Source organism: Tribolium castaneum, chromosome 10 (genome assembly GCF_031307605.1).
Source record: "Tribolium castaneum strain GA2 chromosome 10, icTriCast1.1, whole genome shotgun sequence".
Taxonomy (NCBI): Eukaryota; Metazoa; Arthropoda; class Insecta; order Coleoptera; family Tenebrionidae; genus Tribolium; species Tribolium castaneum.
In genome coordinates this window covers 7,966,757-7,983,271 of record NC_087403.1, presented here as the reverse complement: position 1 = coordinate 7,983,271, position 16,515 = coordinate 7,966,757, and the positions used below count along the sequence as shown (strand labels likewise).

Below are 16,515 nucleotides of genomic sequence, written 5' to 3'. Positions count from 1 at the left end.
GAGATGGGGTTGTCATAAAAACGCACCCCTTATTTAACAACGAATATAACCTTGTGGCGCCTTTTTATTCCAACTCCTAATGTCATTATTCTGCCTTCCGATCATCTCCCATTTTTCACAACTTACGATCCACAAATTGTTATGTCCCAACTTTGTCAATACTCCACCAAATTTGGTAATTTTTGGCGTGTCTCTCGCCGGAAATGCACTTAACGATACTCGCGCATTGTAAACACAGACAGATATTAATAATACCGCCGCACGTTCCATTGTTCCTCAAATATAATTAATGCATTACCAGATTATTGTACAAAGATGCACTAATCGCTAACTGGGGGAACGCACGGAAAGGAGAATTCTGATAATTAAAAATGGGTCCATCAACTGTGGGACCTAATTAATTCAAAATAAACCTCGCAAACTAACGAATTCGAAGAACTCCGCTATTGTTTACATACATTTCCCGTAGTCGCTTTATAGTTAATGAGAATGTGTAAGCAGGGTGGCACTTCAGTTCTTTGAGTGCAGTTTTTAGCATTATGATTCCATGTTGTTCCGGCGAATGTAGATGGATTAACTTTTATGGAACTTTCAACAATTTATGACCCGAATAATGTACAAAGCACTTCTCATTAATTAAAAACTTTGAGGTGAAAAGTTCGTTTTCCACAGCTTTTAAACGAAAATAATTTCATATTCAATTGATGATTAAAACATCGTCGGTGACATAATTGGATCAGTTATAATTCTTTTGCGAAAATCCCCCTATTACTTACACGGACCCTACTTTAGTCCGCTGAGATTCACCCCAAGTTTAAAGCCAACGTAATAAATTGACCGGAGACCTTTCGCACACATCAAAACCCCAATTTTGAAAACGCACAATTACAGTAAATGTTGACGAACAAAAGAAAGCGTAATCTTGAGTTTATAACCGGGGGCTGGCAAATACTCCCAACAGGAAAGCTTTTCATTATTTAATTGATATAAAACTCATTTACTAAAAGTGATATAGGCAATTTGGGCGCGCCGCCGCGTGACTGGTTGCCTACCCTTATACAGTGTCCCAGCGTGTTTTAGGTAAAGTCCATTATCCACGTTTAAATGTTAGAAAAGTAATATTTTTTCCCTGAACCGTAGATTACCGTACATTATCTACCTCACCTACACTTATTCTCGAAATTACATAGGTGTTTCCAAAATTAGCTACAATACAAACATATGTTTTTTTTATGGAACACTATATTTTTTCTTTTTTTTTTGGATGTAGCTTTTAAAACTAATGATTTTTATATAAACATCTGTTAATCGATTAATTCGTTAAAATTAAGAGTTTTGGTAAAACTTGAATAACTTAAAAATTTTAATGGAACACCTACTTTTTATTTTTACATCTAAAAGACCTTTAAATTATCTTTCTAAATTTCTAAAAACAATAACAATTAAGAGTTTCATGCTGGTTTGTCAAAACCACTAAACAACCACTAAAAATTATTAACTACTGTTTCAGTAGTCAAAATGTGAAATTTTTAGCTAATAATAACTTTAGTGAGTGTTACAGTGAAATAATTAAAATTTTAATATTTAGATAGACAATTTAATAATCTTTGAAAAGCAAAAACAAAAAGTAGGGTGTTTTCCCTTTAACTTTTTCAATTATTCAACTTTTAACAAACTTCGTAAATTTTCTACATTCATAATTGTAATGCGTTAAGCTGTTCACACCTGTTTAAAAAAACTCAAAAAATTGGATGTCATTTTTACTTTTTGAATTATTGAAAAAAAAAACGGAAATTTCTAATTATCGGTTTTATTTTTTCAAGCGAAAACCAAAAGAACTAGACATTTTTAGCGAGGACGTTCTTCAGGCACTTTTTTACAAGGAATCTAAATCTGTCACCGTATTTTATAAGGCGTTCTTGATGTTAGAGTTACAATACTCAACTTTGTTTTTTCCTATGGAAGCCATTCTTTCTTTTTGTATTTCTGTAAAGTGTTTTTATTCCTGATTACAACGATGTATCACATGATATGATTGCATCTTACATGCTGATCAAAATGGAGCAAAAGGCATCTTTGCGAACAACACCTTTGTTTCTAAACAAACTAGATTTTGGAGGTTTAATTGAATTTGGATCTGGAAGTTTTACTTTTCCACCAAGCTTGCTTATTTATACTAAATGATATGAAAAGCTAAAAGTTTATTCTTCGCAAACAAAACAAGACAAAGTTATAAAAATTCTGGTCGCATATTCAATAAACCTGTCAAAATCTCGTTTGTTAAACGAAATTTTTAATGTTTTTTCCAAAGCACTCTTTGCAAAAGCGCTTTTTTCTTAATTTTAATCAGTATGTAAGTTTTGCTCATATCATGTAATCACTGTAATCTACAAAGACTTTTCAAAAATACAAGAGTCAATAAGATCAGTGTTATAACTCTGACATCAACAACGCCTTGAAAAAGATGATGACAGATTTAGATTTTATATAAAAATGTGCCTGAAGAACGTCCTACTTAAAAACGTCTAGTTCTTTTGGTTTTTGCTTAAAAAAATAAAAACAAAAATTACGACTTTTTGATTTTTCTTAATAATTCAAAAACTAAAAGTGACACATCAAATATTTTCCAGATAATAGTTTAGCAGAAAAATGCGCAACTTTGCTCTAATTTAACCGACCTCGTATTTCATATACGGACGGCCTGTATAAATTGTTTCATTAAAAAAACATAAAATTGTATTGTTTATTGTATCTAATTTCGAAAACACCTTGTATATTTGAAAATAAATTTAGGAGTGACAGGCGTTTAGCGTCTACGGCTTTGGAAAAAAAATATTTCTTTCTTTAACATCTACCTCCTTGCTGGAACACTCTGTATAATTGTCAATATTTGAATAGCGCGCCGTGTTACGTAACAGGAATTTTTTGTCCGTGACGTTGGTAGTGTTTTATGTTTACGATCGGTGGACGAACTTCTCATAAAATTTGCTCTTCCGTCCCAGATTTAAATTAAACAATTTGGAAAAGTAAAAGTGGCACGTTTAGAAAAAGCTATTCGATCAAATTGTTACAATGAGTAATTTACGAAAAGCAGTTTTAGGACGTAATGCGAAACGCATTGGGTATGTAGTTATTTGTGCAAATTTGTGTGTATTGTGGTTATTTCCGTACAGTTTAGCCCCCAACCAACAAGACTTCGCCCCCCTTAAGTGGGATCAGTATTTTGACAGTGAAGATGATGTTACGACTGATAGTGGAACTTTCCATGTTTATAAAAAGGGTGACTCGGGCCCGGCGGTGGTCTGCCTCCATGGGGGCGGCTACTCGGGGCTCACATGGGCGCTATTTGCTGTAACTGGCCTCAAAGTTGTGGGCAAACATTAATAATGATTTTCAGGTTGAAATTACCACGAATATTGAGTGCCAGGTCATAGCGATTGATCTAAGGGGGCACGGGAACACCCGGTCCGGCGACGATAGTGACTTATCGTTAGAAACCCTGTCTCAGTAGGTTTTTCTTATTTAAAACGACAAAATTAGAAAAAATTTTTTAGAGATGTTGTTATGGTACTTAGCACAATATTTTCGGAGGAGGAACCTCCTGTGGTATTTGTTGGTCATAGCATGGGGGGCGCTGTTGCTGTTCAGTGCGCACACATGGTTAAAACGTTGGGGCTTTGTGTAATTGACGTGGTTGAGGGGACCGCCCTTGATGCCCTATCCTCCATGCAAAGCATCCTAAGGGGGCGCCCCACAACCTTCAAAAGTGTTCAGCACGCAATCCAGTGGTGGTAATCAAATTAACACAAAAAATTCCACAAAGTTTAGCCTAATTTTCAGCTACAAAGGGGGCCAAACTCACAACATTGAGGCAGCCAAGGTCTCAATGCCGGGCCAAATAATTAGGTAAGTAATTGCAATTCTCCCATCATGAGCGGTCGAGCCGGAGTCGAGTGTCGTAATTTTCGACACTATATATTTGATTTACATCCACAGTGGTAATTTAGCATCATAGGAATGCAACATGATCACATTGCCACGAGCCGACAATTTGGAATTGAATTGCAATTTTTTTTGTCGGGTCGTAGAAAAAACGGGGTATGCAGCTCGCATTTTGGGCTTTCCTAAAGATAATGAGACATTCCAAACTCGTGTATGAAAGAATTATTAACGTGTTAGAAAAATAAAATGGTATAGCAGCTTAAAAATGATTGACAAGGCCATAAAATTACCATTCTGATCATAATGCTTTGTCTGGGATGTGAAATACAAGATTTACAGAAATTGAGTTCTGAAAACAGTACAGTGAAAACAGTAACGTCATCGCTTATAAACGACGGATCGTTTATAACGACCAATCGTCATATTTATATATTCTTTGTTATTTCACGTTGCAACTTATTGAATGTCTTCTTAGTGCATAGCAATAGTTATCTGGTTATATGTATCGTTCTTTCAGTTATTTGATATGGTTTAGATTTGACGTCCAAAAAAACCTAGTAGGTTGCTATTTATATTATATCTATTATATCTCTGTTGATAAGTGCCGGTATCAAAAGTTCATAATAAATTAATAAAAATTAGAGTTTAGGTAACATATTTCTCTCCCAAAATTCTAAATTTTTGTAATTTTTTTTTTGGTATATCATATCTTTTGAAGTCCACACCACACAAACGAACGATTATTTTGGGCCGCTAAATAGTCATCTTCTTTTTCATCAACTAATTTTGCAAATTTTATATTTGTTCGGATAGCTTTTTGAGGAGATAAGTTTCTAGCATTAAAAGGACATTTGATTTCTATAATTCCATCACATCCCAAAAGGCCATCCGGACTTGCCGCTAAAAATGGGTATTTCTCAGAGACGGATAGGTCGACCAGAAGACTTTGTTTATTAAATTTGATTTGGAAAGATTTTAGTGCATTCTCTTCATTCTGGCTAGGCCCAGGTTTGTTTAAGTTGTGTATACTATGAGTATAGTGTAGAGGAGTCACTATACTACGTTACAAAACCACTATAAAATCACACCCGAGAAGTTGAAATAACTTGCCTTCGGCATTTGGTAGTTGATAAATTGGGAATATATGATTCATTTTGCTCTTTCCTGTTCTAACAATGCAAAATCACTGTGTTGGTCAGTGTCTGTAATCCACTAAGTAGATACACAGCGGTATTATCACAATTTTTTCAGTATGAAATTTCCGGCGAATTGTTTCGTTGTTATCTACGTTAATATTTTAGTTTATACTTGTGAATGATAACCTTACGCCCAGCGTTCCACAATTTCGAAAAGTTCCTTACCGTTTATTTATTAATTATATTTTTTACATATTCAAATCCAAAAGTGGAATAAAAAATTAATTTATAATTCTTTTCAACATCTTGTCAACACGAGATAATGCTTTATCGTGTGGTGAAAACCGCATTGAGTTACATTGTATGAGTCGGAAACTTTAACATTGTTTTTTTCCCTATATCCGAAAACGGCATCGACACCCTTAATGGCTAAGGCACTCGCACTCGTTACGACACGAGCCGTAAGCGAGTGTCGCAGTTTTTCGCAGTATACTAACACGTGCATTTAATTTGATGTTTTCAGTATTCAAAGTGGTAATTTAGCAGCTAACGAATGTGATACAATTGAGTTGAAGCCGGCGGAGGAGTTGTCGGCGCCTGTGAGAAAGCAGACGCCGGCGACTCCCACGATTGAGGAGGATGACGAGAGCAATTGTTCCGATTGCGGGAAGCCGCCGCTGCCTAAATCGGCAAAGACCGAGCCTGGGAGCGGCGAGGACGGCCCTAAGTACACCTGGAGGATTGATTTAAGTAAAACTGAGCGGTTTTGGACTGGTTGGTTTAAAGGGTTGTCGCAAAAATTTCTCGATTTACGCATTCCGAAATTACTTTTGCTTGCTAATATCCATGGCCTTGATACCGCCCTAACTGTGGGACAAATGCAAGGTAAACGCGTGACCTTGTTTCGGTTTTTAATTTCTGTTTTAGGCAAGTTTCAGTTGCAAGTGCTGTCAAAGTCGGGACATGCTATTCACGAGGACCAGCCCCACCAAGTGGCCGAAATCATTGGCGGTTATTTAGTCAAACAAAAAATTGCCAATGCTAAAGTGGATCTAGTCTGTCCAATGCCTGGTTGTTAATTCGTTTCGTTTATTTATTTTGTTTTTTCGTTCGTGTTCTTGTATTGAAAGTTCAATAAAAATGTATTCTTCCTAAGGACGGGTTTTGAAATGAGACGCTGTGTACCCATAATAATAAAATATATTTTTCCAGAAAGTCTACTTAAAAATGTGAAATCTAAGTGATCAACATGGTTGCAATGTAATTACAGACGAAAAATAATGCAGGACAATCAAAAGAAAATCGTCGTTAAAAAGCTGTCAATAAAATCAAACCTACTTTAAAATAAATAACGCTTGAAAATGGTTACAAAGAACTAGCATGTACTCGTCAATGGTAAAATTTGGAAAACACAGTCACTTAAATAAATAACCATATATACACAGTTATGTTAAAAGTTGAATTGCCTACTGCGCGATCGGCCAAACGAATGTTTACACAAAATAAGCATATTTTTGTATTTCACACAATTAGAGATAATAGGTATGATGAGTTAAGTGATCTGTTGCAATTTTATTGAACACATATATGTAATGACAGTTTACTGCACGCAGCATGAGTTTTTGTGTCCGTTCTTCAATTTCAGCCGAGATTTAGGACGGTATTTCTCAAGGAAACCTAATTGCTTGGCATTAATTGCACCTCGCCTTTTTCTGTAACAAAAACCAAATAAACGTGACAAAAAAAAAAAAAATGACGACATACTCTCGAATCAGCTCGACTGCTTCTTCATATTTGAGACCTAATTCTATGAGAGCTAAAGCGACCATTACCGGAGCCCTTCCTAAGCCAGCTATACAGTGAACGGCTACACAAGCATTAGGATTGTCATGAAAGTGCTTCTTCAAAATCTTGAACCACGCATCGACGATTTCGTTGGGTGGAAAGGTTCCGTCAGGATAGGAGAGATCGTAAACTTCGATGCCTTCGTTCTCGAGTTCGTCGACTTTATAGGAAGGTTGGCATACCCTGACTACCGCTGTAACTCTGTGCTTTTTCAGTTCCTGCGTAAGTAAAAAGTGATTTTTGGTTAAATTTGGTGCGAGCTGACCTGGATGTAAACATGAATTGTTTGGTCGGAAGGTCTGTCCGTGATAAGAAACTTGAATCCTTTGTGCTCGATCTCAGCTGCGGCAGGTCTTATGTCTTTCTGACGCATGGCTGTACTGTTCATTCCACAACAAGACACTTTCAAGTAACACTAAATGTGTTTAGAATATCAGAGTATCACTCTTGGAGATCAAATAAGCTATCTCCTCTATTATGGGCCAAAAGTGTATAGTTATAAAAAGAATTTCCACAAAATTATACTTTAAACTATATATCGGGAGTTTAAAGCAATATTTCAGTCTTTCAAATAAATTAACATAGGATTAATTTGCCTAGAACTTTTGAGTTATGTACACTATTTTTATACTTGATGATATGCTTATGCAAATATAGTAGATTGTAGGGAAGATAACTAAAATAAATAAATCGTTATTTTTAACTGAACTTTAATTCATCGCAAATTACCAACTCTTATTTGGCTCTTGTTGAGGTAATTCCAACAATGCTATGGCGATGATGCAAATGACTAAATTCAATGTTTATATAATCTTTTTTAATTTCCTGTTAATTTATTTGTGTTGAGCCTGGCAATATTCTGCGCTATCCAAATGGAACTCCATGTATGCGAGCACTGTCTCACCAAGGTACTGCAACAAAAACAATCTCAATTAGCAAGAATTCAGGACGGAAATAGAGATTACAAGCCAATCCATACACCCCATCCATCTGACCTTCGCTAATTATCATACATACAACGCTAACGAGTCTATAAATTAGTGGCGTCTTCATTGAAAACCTCGAAAAAGAACTTGTCACACAACAAATAATAATCACGCTTTCCAAAAAACATTTGAATTGGTGCCAAAGCGTTCCTTTTAATATAAACACATACTCGTGACAACAACGGAATCAATGTCACCTTCAATAAGCATAATTAGTATTTTTGCGTCAACAATAAGCAATCAAAAATCGGATATTCGTCCGATTTTTTATTGTTTTTTGAATTCCACTCCACGCCGTCCACAAAACACAACTGACGTGGGACATGGGGTTAACGGTTAACGTTCCTCGCGCCCAAAAACCATGAATTCGTAAAGAAAATCCAATCATTTTCACGCAAAAATCATACCATAGGTCCGCTGATTTAACCGTTTGTTTTGCTTTTTTGCTAATTGTCGCAGAACTTCACTCAGCTTCGCACTAGTGCTAGTGGGAGTCTGATCTAGGTTAGGGAGTTAAAATAGTACTCGGCACTCCTCCTCCATCCGCGTCATTTCGTATTTATTTCGATGTGAAGGGAGTACCCGAGTTCGAAATTCGCGCAATTTTCCGACTTACACTGGCTGGGGAAAATCACAACTGAGCCGAGTGAGATCATTTCACTTGAGCCAATTTGCACAATTAGGCTACGGAGAGGGGAATTAATTTGGAAACTGGCTCAAGTCGGTTCGGCGATTTTGAAAAATTTCGGTATGGATTTTGTGCACGCAGCATTTCCATGGGCTATATCTTATCTCGGCGATACAGCGAATTTTAATACCGAATTACATAATTATGGAGTTTACGTACCTGTCGCAAACATGGCATTTAGTCAAATTTATTGATCGGGAACGGTCGCGGCGGTCGTCTTAGCTAAATCAATTTGACATTTGATCTTTGCGGTCTAAATTCGATTCGTTTGTTCTATTTCAGTCGAATCGATGCAGTTATTAATTGCGGTAACGCGATCCACTGTGCCCCTGTTTTTATCAAGTATCGTATTCCTGTTATCATAATAACTCTGTCTAAATAATAACAACTCGGACTCGATTTCCCGACTTCTAAGCCGGCGATCCCGACAATTCCAGTTTCATCAAGTCACACCTCATAAATCGATGCGAAACATATTTAATGTTCAATTAGTTAACTCACCGTTTTTCGGTTTTACTGCGGAAGCTCACAGACAATGTCGTTTTATCTCGACTGACATTAAACAAATCTTCTGTTCAAGTTCACAAGAAGATATCGCCGGATTGAAAAATACATCTTCTTATCGTTAGCAAATACCAGAATTCCAATCCCTGTTTATTCCAATTCGCTTCAAAGTTAAAAATAGGCGCAGGCTGGGTCTTAATTAATTAGCAACTATTCAATATGTTATTATTTTTATGGGCTCGTATTAAAAATGCGTCAGCGTCGCGACGCTTTACAAAAATAGAAGCTCTTTTCGGGCTGAGAATACGTACAATTAGAGTAAGCTCAGTTTTCAGATTTTGTGCCCTTTAACGTCCAGATTTGGTGGCGACTGACGTCCACATGACGCAAATTCTTTGTTCGAATTCAAATGTCGATGATTCAGAACCTAATCTTTACATATACCATACATGTCACTCAAATTTGTATTGCTCTGATTCGGTTGTGTATTTATCTCCCAATAAATCAAATTTCATTGCGGCCATAATTACCGGCGATTTATGACTGGAGTTTTCCTTTTGACAAAATGATGTAACGGAAAACTGACTTTTCTAACGCAAGATTACGGCGAAATAATACACTAATGACAGTCGATTTCGCCTAGATTGTATCAAATATCAAAAATAATGATCTTGTTTATATTGTAACAATAATCCGATCAAAAAAATCAATACAGTTGCATGCTAGTTTAATGTGACGGTGACAACACAGCATGGAGAAAAATCAAACGTAAATTTTGTTTTTCTACTATTTTCCTCGTTTGTAGTGGATTTCGTTAAAATATTGCCTTTCAAATCGTACAGTTTTCCTTGTCTTGTAACAATGCCTCGATTCGATTTTAACATTAAAATTAAATTAACAAACCCATTTTTATCTGCTCGCATTGTGTGACGTTTTTCAATTTAAACGATAACAATCAATGATATTCTCAAATATTTTCAATGCTACGTGCGAAACACTTTCGCAGCTCCAAAACCAATTTTGGACACAAAAAACCCCGATTTTTTATTTTTGTTCAAAAAATTAATTCTAAAATCCAATACGCCAATGAATAAACATTGTCACGAAATGAGCCAAAAAGCAAACAAAAACACATTTACAGCTTAATTTCGCCATTTTTTCATATAAATGTTTTCAAGTATAAGTAATTCAAATGCAAAAATTAAGGGCATGATTTTGTTCTAATTCACATAATATTTCAAGCGGAATTATATTTTTTGCGTGTTAAGCTTTCAAATCGTGAATATTTGAGATACAGTGAATAAATACTTTTAGTAGACTCGCCTTGTATGAAATCGTATTTATTGCGTTTAGAAAATCTGCGTTGTTTTGAAAAAATTGTTAGAATTGACACATGTTATTTTTATTTAATTTGCCTGTTTAAAAGATTTTAAGGAAAAATTCGCAAAATTAGACTGTCGATATATTATTTCTGCTTTTTTGTTCAATTTTATTAATTTAAACACTACTACTTTTTTGTCTCTGCTTCTGGTAATTTGAAATGATGCTGAACATATCAAAATGTGGCATTGAAACGTGTTGTTTTCTCATTATTTTGTTTTTATTGAAAAATTCGCGAAATTAGGCTGTAGATATATGATTTCTGCTTTTTTGTTCGGTTTTATTATTTTAAACATGTCAGTTCAGTTGTATACCAACTTTTCTTTACCTCTGTCTCTGGAAAAATAACTGATTTAAAAATATCAAAATCTGGAATTAATGCTTTTTCATTATTTTATTATTTAATGTTGGTGTATGTATTGCAGTTGCTTTCCCACACGTTTTTTTTTTCAGTTTTTTCAGGTCAGTCTTGTTACATCTTTTTTGCAACTCAAAAACTTTAAACTAAATAATCATGAAGTCCTGCCTTTGCTATTAAATTTTTAATTTTTTTCTCCAAGAGTTTTTCGACTATTTCTCATAATTAAAATTAATTACCTAATATTCAGTCGCTGCCAAAGTTATCAATCGACACCTAAATGTTTTGTGCAAAACATGCGGTAAAAATATCGCGAGCTATAAATTTAAATACAGTGGAACTCTGTTATAATGAACCCGGCTTTTAACGAACGCTCCTATATTGTAGTAACACATTGGATCGGTTTTAACGAATAAACGAACCTCGCTTACAATGAACGCTCGCTTTTAACGTCCAATATTTACACAAAAAATGCGGTGTACACTTTTGTTACGTTCGAGGAAACAATAAACATTCATGATGTTGCAGCAAGATTCCAAAAATGATACATACCTCGAAAACAGCTAAACGTTAAGTGTAAACAAAAATATCTATGTACTTATGTACCTTTCTTAATTTATTTCGTGTATCTATTTTAAAGTTTAGAATTCATATAACTTGAAAATTACTCCATAATGAAAGGCAACGTTCAGTTAGAACGAACAACAAATTCGAATGTTCGTTATAACCGAGTTCCACAGCAAATGTAATTTTGGTATTTTTTGCTCAAACCATAATTTAGACATCGTTTGTGACTTTGTCATAAAATGACTCCAAAAAACATAAAATTTCGGTTGTGAATATTTTTAATTATCAATGGAACTCGGTTATAACCTGGCTTTTAACGGTCGCTCGGATGTAACGAAAAAATCGAAACTCCCGTTTTAAATACCGATATTTTAGTAACAAATTAGTTCTGTTTTAACGAACAAACGAACCTCGTACGCACGTACGCTTTTGTTATTACTTTTATTAGTAAACAACTAACATTTCCAATATTGCAGCAACATTACGACAGGCATATGCCTGTCAAAGTAAACAAAATTCTTTAAATTTGGCTGCACAATTAAAAATTACTAAATTGTTGGAAATATAATAATAATAAACATACGCAGCGTAAATGTGTCTTAATTTATTTAGTGTATCTGTTTCAAGTTTTAGAATTCGTTATCTTGAAAATTACTTCTTATAGACTGTGTTCAGTTAGAACGAACGATCGGTTATAAAGTCTCTCGGGTGTTCGTTATAACCGAGTTCCACTGTAATTAATTTTTATTATAAGGAACTGTAGGAAAATTCTAAAAAATTACATATGCAAAGAGAAAAGTCAAGAATTTAATAGAAAACGTTGATTTCTGGGTGATTAATTAGTTTTTGAGATAAAGTAAAAAATAAATTCTTTTTAGTGGTACTTCACATATTAATAAGTTGTGTTGTAATGCTAATAATTCGCGTGAAAAAATTCTACAATAAGCAATTTAAACCGCGAAAAATCCAAGTAAAAATAAAAAATGACACGTGTAATGCCCGATTTAGCTATTTTGAGCATCACTTCAATTTAATAAACAGACTTTCACTGAAAAACAACAGATCCGAAAAAGCGGCATTGTAAATAACATGTTCATCACACAAACGCAGAAATAACACGCTCACGGCCTAATTTTTCGATTCGTGCATCCATGAGCATTCGGGGCGTCAATTTTTTACCCAAACTTATTCCCAGCCAAACTTTTGGTTTCCGGCAGTTTGATGCAAGGTGAACAATTAGCGCATTTGATTTGTAGCGAGAATTCATTTGCATAAATTAATGCATAGGAAACGTGCATAGCACCAAGGCCGTCGTCCAACATGGCAAATAGTAAACAATTTTCTCATTGTTAATAATTAAACTTGGGTTTTATTTAGCACATGCCGCACCGAAACTGGAAGTTTGCCCAACTTTTGCCTTTTAATAACTGCAAGGGGGGCTGAAGGTTTGTTTATATTGATGTTTGGCAAATTTTGGCAATAGTTTTTGTTACCGGCGCAAACTCGGCGTCGAGGGTGCGCGTGCAAGTTCGTTGAACCCTCGGAGAAAATCGACCAGCAAATACATAATGTTTCTATTTTAACTTGTGCCCTCATTTTGCAATGTTAGGTCATGATGCGCGAATGCTCAAAAAGGAAGAAAATGCGATTTGCAATTGCAGAGCGGCGGCCACTCGCACAATTGGGCCCGTTTACGGCAGTGGGGACAATAGCAGGGGCACAGGAATTTTACCTGGACCGTCGACAGTCCCTGCATTTTGTAGAATTGCTATCTGCAGTGTCAAACGTTGAAGGTTTAGAAAGCGGGTCATTACCAAAATTTGTGCAATTATTGGCCGCTTCCGTTACAAAGTGGGGCACAGAGCTGGAATTCGGGGCCAGACGAGGGTTGGGGTCGGGCTTTTGAACCTAAGGGCATTACCTCCGTCTGGCACGCAGACGAAATAAGTTGACAGGTGTTCAAAATTGAATTGATTTAGCCGGAATTCGACTTTCACTTAATTGGACTGGAAGTTAATTACACAAAAAATGACGCCAGGTAACCACGTGGTCACAATAAAACCACACTTAAGTCATTTGGTCCAAGTAAATATGATTAGCATGACGCGAGCAGGGGCCCCCTAATCCCGCGCGATAAAATCGCCGTTTTAACGCATTTTAAGCGAATCCGAGTACGCTAGACCTTCGGCCGTGAATTTAGCAAATTCAAAATTGGCCAAAACTGGCACAAAATTCGACTTGTTGGTTATGCCACATAGCCGCGGCCTGGGGCCGTTTTTCACTTACCACAATAGCCATACACATTGAAAATAGGGTTGACTTGTTAATTTTTTGAAATCCACGAAATGTGGATAGAACGATAATCACGGCACAAAAGCGGTTTGCACAAAACTAGTTAGAAACCTTTTAATAGGCTGGGCAAGATGGTGCTCGGGCAATTTCGACTGACGTCAGAATTGCCCCCACTCCCGGCGGTATGACGACAAAGTCCGAATGACGTCACTGGTTCTGCTCTCTGTCGCACGCACAAGAGGCCGTAAGTCCCTCCTTGTCGAAATTTGGGGGCTACGTCGGTACATTCTCCGAAACAAGTAACGACTATCGACCGCCCGCGCTTCTGGGAAAAGCCCACGGATTCTCGCCGAGAGTTAGGCAACACGTCATGCGCTTATATAACGTTTTCCAAAATTGTGTAATCTTGCATCGTGGAATGACGGTTTTTAAGTTAAATCATTAATTAGTTTATTGTTACGAGTTTTGTCACGAACTTTTTATGTCGTTAAAAATTTTAAAAGTGAATACAAAGTGAAATGGCTCGCATTATTTTGAGCAAGAATGATACTTGCGAATTGTTTTGTTTTCGAATATTGAACAGTGTTCATACCTTTTTTTTAATCGGGTCAATCTTTACTAGACCTACCTTTGATAGTATTTATTTTTTGACGGGTCCCTGTATATCTAAGTAACAAAAAGTTACTTCTACGAAACATGTTACACGTAGTGGTTATTAGCGAATGTTTGGATTTATCGAATTAACTGTTTTTCAGGAAAATCAAATAAACAAATGTATGACGTGTTTTTCATTTATTCCGTTTTATGATTTATGGACGAGTAGTCGAGTAAACATGAAGTTTTTTGTCTTCTGTAAAAAATATTTGCCAGTTTTTAGTTATTTTTGGCTTTACACTCTATATTTTTTTAAGTACAGCGGAACTCGTAGTCCAATCAAATAAGCCTTTAAATCGAAATGTGGAAAAACTAGCATTTTTTATATAAGTTACGGTAGAGTATTTAAAAATGGTTAGTCAAAGAATTTTCACCCCGAGAAGGAGTGAAAAAGACGTTTTAGCGTAAATTTACAAAAATTGGACAAATTTTTCCTTTGCGTCTGTGTTCCACAATTAATACAGAGTTTTACGTGGTTATAAAAAGGTTGAGTTTTGATAAAGGAAAATAAAAAAATCATTTTCTTGTAACGTTGCATAGTTCTGTAGTTAAATTTTTGCTATGCGAGAAAGTTTTTATTTTAAAAGGTAAATCGAGATGAAATGAAGCTAATGCTTCAAATACGTGTTTGATGCAAGAATCATTTTGATATCTGTAACACTAAGTTATTTCCCTCTGTAGCGTAACAAATAGTTAAAACTTATCAGCTAATATCATTTCTTTACTTTAAACCACCCTAAATCGCCGTTAATTAAAAATAAGATCAAAAAAAGTCCAAATAACCGTTTTTATCTCCTGTACTTATTTACAAAGCCTAAAAGTGACACAATAGAACAAAATGACGAGATTTTAATTCATTTTAAACTACTTTTTGGCGTGATATTAATTAATTTTGTAATTAACGTCTTTCAGTTCGAATTCACCAGAAAATTAATCACCCTCTATTAATTTGAATAATCAAAAAACTCAACATTTTTATGTAAAATTTAATGCTTTACAAATTTGATTTAAAACTTTTTTCTAGCTCCTACCGATTTTGAATAATCTTTAAAGAATACATTATTTTCGTTTTTTCTAACTTTTACTCGGGGGTTCAAACAAAAAATTCTTTGACTAAACGTTTTTAAATACTCCATAGTAACTTATGTAAAAATGCAACCTTTTCTACAACATTTCCATTTAAAGTCTTGTTTGACTGGACTATCGATTTAGTTATAATTTATAACTTATAACGAACCCCGAACCCACAAATTTTTAGATTTATTTTCAGTTTTCATGAAGAGTATAAGTAAGTGTGAATTTTTTTTTGGTTTTTTCTTTATAGGAACCTATTATCACCCAACAAATGGAGCCACATTTGTAAAATTTGAAATACAAGCAGGAAATGACGGACAGGACATATTTTTAACGTTGAACAATCGCTATAAAATTCTGTTAATTTAAAAGGCATAAATTCCAACAATTATTTTTGAAGTAAATGGTGGAATTTATAAACTTTTGAAACCACGAAACCGAAGCACAAGGTAATGTGTAACGACTTCTAATTAATTTATTTTTGTTTATACATGACGGACGGGACAAAAAAATCTTGTGTGTGAAAACAATTCTAAAACATTTATTCAGACAGGTTTTAATTATTAAACACTTTAAAATACTAAATATTTGATAATAATCACGTAAGAAATAAGAACAAGACTTTATATGTTTGCAATAACGGACGGGACAAAAAAATTTACGAAGATAAAAAGGTAATATTACTAATCAATTTACTTACCGGTTTCCATTTTCTAAACTTCCATCAGAAACTAGAAAAGCACTCTTCAAAAATTATTCAACAGTTGCAGTACATCAACAGTATTTATAACCCGACGACTTACGTTAATGCAAGTGTCGCAAAATACATTAAATATAAACCAAATCATGTATTTCGAAAGAAATCTTACATTATGAAATTATTTTGAAAATTTCGGTGTCACGTTGCATTATTCCTGGAATATATTCCTGGTTTAGGTAATATATATTCCAGGAATATATTATTATTAACGCATTGGTTCGGTTCTAACGAACAAACGAAATTTGCTTACGAGGAACATGCACTTTTGCAAAGTCACTTTACAAAGACATTAAAAAGTTACCCTTTGGAACAATTTATGCTTAAATGTA

At 34.9% G+C, this 16,515-nt stretch overlaps 2 protein-coding genes and 1 non-coding gene across 6 annotated transcripts; 2 read left to right on the top strand and 1 right to left on the bottom strand.

The window, feature by feature from the left end:
- Positions 1-82, top strand: Mir3887 (microRNA mir-3887). Its single transcript, NR_038744.1, has one exon. It is a non-coding gene; the product is annotated as a microRNA mir-3887 (primary transcript).
- Positions 83-2,901: 2,819 nt separating this feature from the next.
- On the top strand, positions 2,902-6,233 carry LOC661489 (uncharacterized protein). Its single transcript, XM_967644.5, has 7 exons — positions 2,902-3,122; positions 3,174-3,351; positions 3,398-3,507; positions 3,555-3,791; positions 3,841-3,906; positions 5,602-5,963; positions 6,006-6,233. The coding sequence occupies exons 1-7, from the start codon at positions 3,073-3,075 to the stop codon at positions 6,155-6,157; spliced, it is 1,155 nt and encodes a 384-aa protein (XP_972737.1). The 5' UTR covers positions 2,902-3,072; the 3' UTR covers positions 6,158-6,233.
- A 27-nt stretch (positions 6,234-6,260) lies between these two features.
- Positions 6,261-13,853, bottom strand: PRL-1 (PRL-1 phosphatase). 4 transcript variants are annotated; one of them, XM_008202522.3, is made up of 5 exons: positions 13,693-13,853; positions 7,657-7,834; positions 7,189-7,599; positions 6,843-7,141; positions 6,261-6,790 (listed from the first exon to the last, which is right to left on the bottom strand). In XM_008202522.3, the coding sequence occupies exons 3-5, from the start codon at positions 7,309-7,311 to the stop codon at positions 6,679-6,681; spliced, it is 534 nt and encodes a 177-aa protein (XP_008200744.1). In that variant the 5' UTR covers positions 7,312-7,599; positions 7,657-7,834; positions 13,693-13,853; the 3' UTR covers positions 6,261-6,678. The 4 variants fall into 4 exon arrangements, with proteins under 4 accessions (XP_008200744.1, XP_008200745.1, XP_008200746.1 ...); XM_008202523.2 differs by having other exon boundaries at positions 7,653-7,834; positions 13,693-13,852; XM_008202524.3 differs by lacking the exon at positions 13,693-13,853 and adding an exon at positions 9,099-9,229.
- Between the last annotated feature and the right edge of the window lie 2,662 nt (positions 13,854-16,515).

Bases quoted from the DNA above. Each gene is read 5' to 3' on its own strand.
- LOC661489 (XM_967644.5), top strand. From the start codon at position 3,073: ATGAGTAATTTACGAAAAGCAGTTTTAGGACGTAATGCGAAACGCATT. The intron at 3,123-3,173 runs GTATGTAGTTAT...ATTTCCGTACAG, and splicing joins CGTAATGCGAAACGCATTGG to TTTAGCCCCCAACCAACAAG. The intron at 5,964-6,005 runs GTAAACGCGTGA...TTTCTGTTTTAG, and splicing joins AACTGTGGGACAAATGCAAG to GCAAGTTTCAGTTGCAAGTG.
- PRL-1 (XM_008202522.3), bottom strand. From the start codon at position 7,311: ATGAACAGTACAGCCATGCGTCAGAAAGACATAAGACCTGCCGCAGCT. The intron at 7,142-7,188 runs GTCAGCTCGCAC...TTACTTACGCAG, and splicing joins CAATTCATGTTTACATCCAG to GAACTGAAAAAGCACAGAGT. The intron at 6,791-6,842 runs GTATGTCGTCAT...TTTTTGTTACAG, and splicing joins GCAGTCGAGCTGATTCGAGA to AAAAAGGCGAGGTGCAATTA.